Source organism: Acanthisitta chloris, unplaced genomic scaffold (genome assembly GCF_000695815.1).
Source record: "Acanthisitta chloris isolate BGI_N310 unplaced genomic scaffold, ASM69581v1 scaffold45425, whole genome shotgun sequence".
NCBI lineage: Eukaryota > Metazoa > Chordata > Aves > Passeriformes > Acanthisittidae > Acanthisitta > Acanthisitta chloris.
In genome coordinates this window covers 3,969-12,698 of record NW_008673998.1, presented here as the reverse complement: position 1 = coordinate 12,698, position 8,730 = coordinate 3,969, and the positions used below count along the sequence as shown (strand labels likewise).

Genomic DNA, 8,730 nt, shown 5'->3' with positions numbered 1-8,730 from the left:
TTTGATTAAGTAGATTGGAATAGTTCTGAACATAAGCATAGCTTTTAGAAAGAATTTTGCCCATTTTGGTGTAAAGTGATAGAAAAATGGGGCAGAGAGCATGAAAAGTGCTGGCCTAAGCTGTTAGCTGGGTCTTGCAGTAAAGACTGGATCTAGACTCTCCAGGGGTTCACACAGGAGGAAATGATGAAGGCTTGCATGTAATACAGCACACTGGGATTTAGGCACCTTAATACAAACTTGCATTTGAGACACTGTCCAGTGTTTTGTCCTCCACAGCCAACAACCAAACTCTTCATCGATGGGAAGTTTATTGAGTCCAAAACCACCGAATGGATTGATATCCACAACCCGGTAAGTGAAATAGTCTCAGCATACATATTGGTGATCATTGTGCAACAAAGGTCTGTCCTGCTGTGCAAGGATGTGGCAAAGGGGGAAAGTACATATGTTTCTTGAAAAAGGTTTAGACTTGGATTTTTGCTTCTCAGTTTCCTTTTCACATGAAATGTCAGTCTCAGAAACATTACTGCCTCCTTTACCTCTCCCATATAGTAAACCCCTGATACCAGAAAGGAAGCTTAAACTCTGCTTATGGGTTTGTTTTTTTTCTCAGAAAGGCTCTGTGATCAGTATGTCAGAATTCTAAAGGGTATCTTTCACCCTGTATGCAGAATCAACTGGCTGTGATTTGCTGACAACTGAATGTGAAGGTCTGATAGAGACTGATTTCACTCTCAGGCCAAGGTGGAAAATCCCAAGAGCTGATTCTCCTCTCTCTGCGCTTCTATCTGTGGGCCACAATAATCACAGAGGATTTGGAAGTTGGATGCTAATAATCTTAGATGACTAGCACTTTTACTTGTCCAAGTGCTTCACCAAAGACAAATGGAAATGAGCTTGCATGCAGAATTCTGACTCCCTAGTAAGCATTCAGACAGCAGTTTCTAAATGTTTTTTAAACCTCTATTTTGATTTGCTTTGTGGAAGTGATCAGAGCAGTAAGCCAAGCTCCTGATGCTCATTTGGTCTCTATGTTCTTGTTTAATTTTCTTGGTTTGAGTAGTTTCTCTCTTAGTGATATATTTGGTGTTTCTGTCATGTCAAAGCAGATTTAATTTTTAAGAGAGCATTAGAAGGAGATTAAACTGGCAAAGTCAATTTCTCAGAGTTAAAATATGGTAGAACTAAGGTTGCTTGTAAAAAATATTACTGTGGCCCGGGGGCATAGGTAAGCTAACATCAATGGCAATTGCACAGTCATGTACTACTTTTCCAGAGGAACATTACCTTATTTAATGTGCAAGAGGAACTGAAGATGAGCCAAGACGATGGGGTTCCTTGGGAAGGAAGGGACCACAGTCCACAGAAACCTTTGCCTTAAACACTCTAGAAGCTTCAAGATAGACAAGTCATTCTACTCCAGCTTAAGAATCAGCACTGCATTTGCAGCTTTCTGGGTTCCTAATTTGAGATACGTAGAATGCAGGCTTTCAGTACTATTCCAGTTGTAGCCCAAGCCTTTTGTGTGTACCAAGGAAAGAGTCTCTTTTGTGCTTTCCCTTCAGATTTACAGTTCCTTGTACAGCAAAGATAATAGGAGTGTGCTCTGAAAGAACTGTTGAATGACTGGCAGGGACAGATGAGAAAAGCTGAGTTTTGATGCAATCTATTTTTTCCTTCAGGCCACAAATGAGGTGGTTGGCCGCGTACCAAAAGCCACAGCCAGTGAGATGGAGGCAGCTGTGGCTTCTTGCAAAAAGGCGTTTTGGAACTGGTCAGAAACATCTGTTTTGAGTCGCCAGCAAATCTTTCTGCGTTATCAGCAGCTCATCAAAGACAATCTGGTAAGACACCACAGATGTGTGTGATGGCTGTGGCTGAATGCACTGCAGTGACTTTAGGAATTAAATTGAGAGACTTGGGGTTTGCAGAGCTCTTGATGAGGCATTGCCATGATTGAAGAGCCAACTGAGACACCGTCGAGAGGTGCAGGTAAACACTCCCCATCAAATGGGGACAGAGAGGCAGTTCTTAGGGAATGTTGTTCTGCATTTCTCCCTTTACCAAGAGACTGCAAAAGGAACTTTCAGCCTTGATGGAGAATGTGCCAATTGAGGAAGACAAGGATGTTACTGTGTCTTTGGGTTTCCCTGATTGCTTTTTTGGTGTGTCTGTGGTGTGATTCCTGAAAGCATTAGAGTACAAGTTAACCCATGGTTGATTTATTTTTTTTCTAAAATGTCACCTGTGTGGGTTATTGCTTCTTGTCTACAAGGAGCAAATCAGTGTAGGCTTTTCTGTATTTTGCTCAGTCTGTTCATTTTGGTGTTCAGGTCTGTTAAACTGTCTTATCCCTGCACTCTGTTTCATAAGTGGGCACTTTTCTAACCTTTATAAACTTTGTTTTCCATTTTCAGAAAGAAATTTCAAAACTCATCACCTTTGAGCAAGGCAAGACCCTGGCTGACGCTGAGGGAGATGTGTTCCGAGGCCTCCGTAAGCTGCTGGCTCCTCCTGTTAAAAAAGGGGCTTTGAGAACCCATAGGACAGGATGAGGTCTCCTGAGTAACTGATTGCTCTGGGAATCTGTACATGTAGCTACTTTTATAGCCTCCTACTGAAAGAAAAGAGGCAATTGTAACTCTTAAGCTGAAATTTTCCTTACACAGAGTATCGTTATATCACTTCCAAGTTGTTAGATCCTTACTTTTTATAGTCTAGTGACTACAAATTACTAAGAAGGGGTAAGAACTTCTCACTTGTGCTCAGATACCTAAGGTTGAGTCCCAGGTGGAACAATGATACTGTACCTGTGCATCTTGTACTGGGACCATTGCATCTGTGCTCCTATCACAATGACATATAATGTGCTCAAGAGAGAGTGCTTGGCAGAGCAAAAGGATTTTCTGGAGCACAATGAGTTGTAAGTTGTGGGAGAAGAGGCTGCAAGAAAGACATGGGTCAAGACAGTGGTGAAAAGGGTGAAAAGAGAGTTTGGGGGGCTAACTGTAAACAGATCATCCAGTGGCATGTTGCCCTTTCTGCTGCAGAGGTGGTTGAACATGCTTGCAGTGTGACATCCCTCATACTGGGAGAGACCATGCCCTCCATCACTAAAGACATGGACACTTACACCTACCGTCTGCCCCTGGGAGTGTGTGCTGGAATCGCACCGTTCAATTTCCCAGCCATGATTCCTCTTTGGATGTTCCCCATGGCTATGGTTTGTGGAAACACCTTCTTGATGAAACCATCTGAGCGTGTACCGGGAGCACTCATGTTCCTTGCCAAGCTGTTTCAGGATGCTGGTGCCCCTGATGGGACCCTGAATATCATCCATGGACAACATGAAGGTATAATAATAGCCCTTCTTGGGAGGTGGCTGGAGTGTGTAAGTGTTGCAGTGTATGCTTAGCGGGAGGTGCCGTTTCGAGAGTCTGAGACTGCTGCTGTTAGATGGGTTTGGACAGATGCTTCAGCTCTGTTGATGGAGGTGAAAGGAGATGAGTGGGAGATTGTCTGCCACCTTGCACCAAATCTTTCAGGAGATATTGTGGACAAAATTTTGGGGATTGGGGTCAGAGTTCCCAAGGAATCTAAGTGCTCAAATTCTATTTAGCAACCTAAGCTCCAACTGAAATAAGTAGATAAATCATCTTGGTTTCCCAAGGACTAAATGCCTCACTGAATATGCAGCGTGTGCCAGTATGCTGGCTCCTAGCATGGCATTTTTTACAGGACACGAGTAGCTTCAGAACATGATGATGTAAATAGGCAACGGTAACTTCACTTTGGCATCGCTCAGGGACATTGGGAGATGCCCAAAGCCTGAAGAGAAGTCAGACAGCCAGGAGTATGAGGACAGGGGCAGGAGCATATGTGCTAAGAAGTTAGTGCAGGGATGCATAGACAGGCTTTGGGGGAACTTTTGGTAGAAAACACAGAGGCAAGAATTTCAATAAGAAAGATTTCATGGATTTAGAACTGTGGGGATGGGAACACAGGGAAGTATTTGTGCACTACAGTTATATTATTTCTTGTTTGAAGCTGTGAATTTCATTTGTGACCATCCGGATATCAGAGCAATCAGCTTTGTGGGATCTAATCAGGCTGGCGAGTACATCTATGAGAGAGGATCCCGGAATGGCAAGAGAGTCCAGGCCAACATGGTAAGGCCTCTGAATGGAGCACACTTCAGCACACAGACTGCCTGTCCCCTGTGAATGTTAAGAGAGACGATGCCACTCAGCAGCAGAAGCTGGCTTTGCTGCTGATAGTGAAGTGATGAGGTTGCCCTTCTTGCCAGCCTGTTGCTGGCAGAATGATAGCTACTATATGAGGTCAGAGTCTAGCGAGACAACTAGAGAAGAAGTGGGTTGGGGTGATTAATAATGGGAGGCTGCATATGTATTGTATTTCAGGGAGCCAAGAACCACGGTGTGGTAATGCCTGATGCCAATAAAGAGAACACCTTGAACCAGCTGGTTGGAGCTGCTTTTGGAGCAGCTGGCCAACGCTGCATGGCCCTGTCTACAGCAATTCTAGTGGGAGAAGCTCAGAAATGGCTGCCAGAGCTTGTGGACAGAGCCAAAAACCTACGTGTAAATGCAGGTACAGACTGATATCTTCTTATGAGGTACTTCACTTCTGTACAACTGTAGCTTTTCAGGTCGGCTTATCTGCCATGCTGTGGTGTGTCCCTTGGAGCTATTTGCACTGTAGGTTTGATGTGTAAGGGTAGGAGCTAGGAGATTGTCTGGATTGGGAAACACAGTCCTAGACTCAGAGTTAGGAACATTTATTCACTTGCCGTGGGACTGTGATGCAAGGCGTAACAGGATCCGTCTTGTTTTAACTGGAGACTTGAGGTTACATCCTATGTTTAACTCAAACCTGCCATTCATATAGCTCCCTGATTTCCAGATCCTTCCAATTTGTAGTAAGCATAGAATAACAAAAGAAAAATGAAAACAAGTACTTTGGAAAAGCCAGACTGTGATTAACTCTAGGAGAATTATCTTTTGTTTACATTCAATCAAGTCCTGCACTTCTCTTCTCTTATTTGTTGATTATGAGAGCTGCAGACTATTACTGTTGTTCATCAGGGTCTCGAATCTTTGTTCCGTGTCTCAGAAACATCAGGATTTTTCAGATTTTTCCTGCCAGTGTAGTTATCTCCCTGATGCTTGTGAAGAGGAAGCTGTCAGAGTTAAAAAATTGGTGTATCTGCCTTTTCACAGGAGACCAGCCTGCTTCTCTTATTTGTTGATTATGAGAGCTGCAGACTATTACTGTTGTTCATCAGGGTCTCGAATCTTTGTTCCGTGTCTCAGAAACATCAGGATTTTTCAGATTTTTCCTGCCAGTGTAGTTATCTCCCTGATGCTTGTGAAGAGGAAGCTGTCAGAGTTAAAAAATTGGTGTATCTGCCTTTTCACAGGAGACCAGCCTGGAGCAGATCTGGGGCCTCTAATCAGTCCCCAAGCCAAGGAACGGGTTTGCCATCTGATTGAGAAAGGAGTAAAAGAAGGTGCCAGTCTTCTTCTGGATGGACGTAATGTCAAAGTGAAGGGTTATGAAAATGGCAATTTTGTTGGGCCAACCATCCTTGCCAAAGTCAAGGTAAGATTACCAAAACCAGTGCTTGATATTGCAATATCGCAGGGTCAGCTGAAACATGAGTTACCTAAATCAGTCAGTAATCAATAATCACAGGGTAGAAAGCCCAGAAATGGCTCGGCCTTTCCTCACATGGTATAAGTACTCATTGTAATGCTGTTGGGGAGGTGATAAATTTGCCAAATTTGCAGAAGTGCAGCGTACTCTGAATGAGGCTAATGATCTTAACTTGGATGGACTGCAGCCAATTAAAGTGAGATAGGGCCAGCTGGTACTGTGTTCAACTAAATGTCCATCAACCATAGTAATGGTTGATGTAGTAATGGGCAGCACCAGATGCCTAAGGAAGAGCATAATGAGCAGCCAAACGATAAATTTGCCAAATTTGCAGAAGTGCAGCGTACTCTGAATGAGGCTAATGATCTTAACTTGGATGGACTGCAGCCAATTAAAGTGAGATAGGGCCAGCTGGTACTGTGTTCAACTAAATGTCCATCAACCATAGTAATGGTTGATGTAGTAATGGGCAGCACCAGATGCCTAAGGAAGAGCATAATGAGCAGCCAAACTCACAATTTCTTCCGTTACTTGTTTGCAATTTAAGGACTTGCAGAAACCAAATTAAGTATTTGTAGAAATCTTCATGGAAATAATATAGGATGAGGTACAAAATCTCATTGTTGAATATACTCACAACTTCTTTGAGTTGGCCTCTCAATGTATTGCGTGTGTGCAACAGATGGACAACACTACAGGGGAATATCAGTAAAGTACTGATACACATCCATGTGAGTTTCCATATCTAAATTCATTCTTTTATGTTTATGCAATTAGCTGGTATGATATCCTTAATATTTAAGCATTCAGTTCCTTGTGGGCTTTTTGGCGAGTGAGTCCATTATAGCAAACCACTATTGATAATTCTGCTATTGTACTTTGTATTCTTGGGACTTTATTGATTTTATGCTATTATGTCATTCAGGCATTTGACCTATCTCAGAATTTTCTTGCCTTATTTTCCTTAGAAGTCTTTAAATACTTCACTTTCGTGTCATGTGTTGTAAATATTGTTAGGTATTCAAAAGTAAAAGTTTCACTGAAATTTTCTGGTAGTTTTCTTACACAGTGTTTAATAATATGATAAGCCACATAAAACAACTTGTCAAATGAATGTTTTGTAGTTTGCTGTATAAGTTACTGGTGATCAAAGTACTCTCCAGATAGTGTTGTGTGGGGTGGGTTTTTTTTCAGGTATTGCTAACTGTCAGACATAAATCCTGGACACTGTCAGAAAGGACAGCAGGTTCTAGTCACTTTGTCAGCTAGAACTGAAGTAAACTATCATGAATTAATCCCAGTCTTAATCAGCCTTAGTCAGAACAGACCTGTAAGTGAGGTTAGGCAGGCAGTTTGACTGCTGAACTGCAGAAAGCACTCTGGAGATGAAAAGTGGTGCCCTCTTCAGTGGACTAGATAGATGACAGGGCATAGGAAATGGTGAAAGGGCAAGGAGGACTAAAGGATGGCCTGTGGCAATGCAGTATGATCATTGATCCTAGGAATCTCCTGATCATTAACAGCATGTGTGTTTATTATATCCTACTTACTTATATTTTTATATATCCCTTATACAAGCTGCTTTTTCTGCGGTTTGTCTTGGCAGCCAAACATGACTTGCTATAAGGAAGAAATCTTTGGGCCTGTCTTGGTGGTTCTGGAAGCAGACACTTTGGATGATGCGATAGAGATGGTGAACAATAACCCCTATGGAAATGGAACCGCAATCTTCACCACCAATGGAGCCACAGCTCGGAAGTATTCTCACTTAGTAGATGTGGGGCAGGTATGTTCCAGCCAGAATTGTTACTCACCATTTACAGTGGGCAGTCATTAGTAGCAACTAATCACTGCCCTCTCAGCCAGCAGTACCCAGCCTCAGATTTAAGGAAACAAAATGTGGGAGCTTGTGGAGAGTGTTCTGCAATCGGCTGCTTCTTGTGACTAATCTGGCAGCTTTCCTTTGGTTTAGGTGGGTGTCAACGTTCCAATCCCAGTACCTCTGCCCATGTTCTCTTTTACTGGCTCTCGTGCTTCTTTCAGAGGGGACACCAATTTCTATGGAAAACAGGTAACTTAATGATTCAGAGTACTCTAATAGGTTGAATTGTGATTGATAAATCATGCTATAAATGGCAATGGGCAGATGGGCATCAGACCTCATTAGTGAGGAGGCTTTGAAGCCATCTTGACCAAGAAACTGAAAACCAGCCAGTGATCAGACACCATAATGCATGTTACCATCACAGATAGCCAGTTCATTGTTTATTTCCCATAAATATAAAAATGCAAGTCTTCTTTTTAGGGGATTTGAGAAGGGAGAAAGAACTAAGTAGCAAGTTTTCTCACAGAACCAGAGTCTTTGGGGAACTTGTAAAAAGAACAGGATGACAAGAATTGTTCGCACAAAGGAAATCTCAGCCCTCTGTAGATAAAGCAGAATCTGTTCGATATGCCACTAGTGCAGACTTGAAGAATTTATAAGGGCAAATAGCTGATCTTTGGATCTCTCCTTTCCTCCAGGGAGTGCAGTTCTATACACAGCTGAAAACTGTAATTTCTCAGTGGAAAGAGGAAGATGCGACCATTGCCAAGCCTGCTGTGGTTATGCCAACTATGGGAAACTAAATCAGCCTTTGCAGATGCTGTTCTTGGTACCCTTCTCCTATGCTGCACTATCCAGCTTTGTCCTGACTATCATCATTTCCTTGGGAATGAATAGGAAGCTCCTTTGTTTTTTTCAAGGAACTCTGTTACTGTGCAGATCGGGCAGGCTCGTGTAACTCATGGTCTGGGTTTTCTATTGCTGTCAGTGGTTTTTTTTGGCCAGCTGAACTAATTTTTTTTCCACAACCTATCACAGACTAAACAACCTTATCTAACTGAAAGGGCAGCCAGTGAGATGGGTCTTAATTTTTGCTTCTTTCCAGACCCTCTGAACTTGAGCATTACTCTGGTTTTCACTTCAATATCTTTAGCCTTAGTGACTCACTCCTGGCTACATCTTGTAGCAGTTTTATTTACCTCTTTATCTTACATGTTAAGATTCTG

General features: G+C 42.5%; 1 protein-coding gene across 1 annotated transcript; it reads left to right on the top strand.

The window, feature by feature from the left end:
- The first annotated feature begins 285 nt into the window (after nucleotides 1-285).
- Nucleotides 286-8,412, top strand: ALDH6A1 (aldehyde dehydrogenase 6 family, member A1). Its single transcript, XM_009075139.1, has 10 exons — nucleotides 286-354; nucleotides 1,686-1,847; nucleotides 2,421-2,499; nucleotides 3,054-3,356; nucleotides 4,051-4,172; nucleotides 4,425-4,614; nucleotides 5,444-5,625; nucleotides 7,286-7,465; nucleotides 7,652-7,750; nucleotides 8,203-8,412. Exons 2-10 carry the CDS (start codon nucleotides 1,734-1,736, stop codon nucleotides 8,305-8,307), a joined length of 1,374 nt encoding a protein of 457 aa, XP_009073387.1. The 5' UTR covers nucleotides 286-354; nucleotides 1,686-1,733; the 3' UTR covers nucleotides 8,308-8,412.
- Nucleotides 8,413-8,730: the final 318 nt, after the last annotated feature.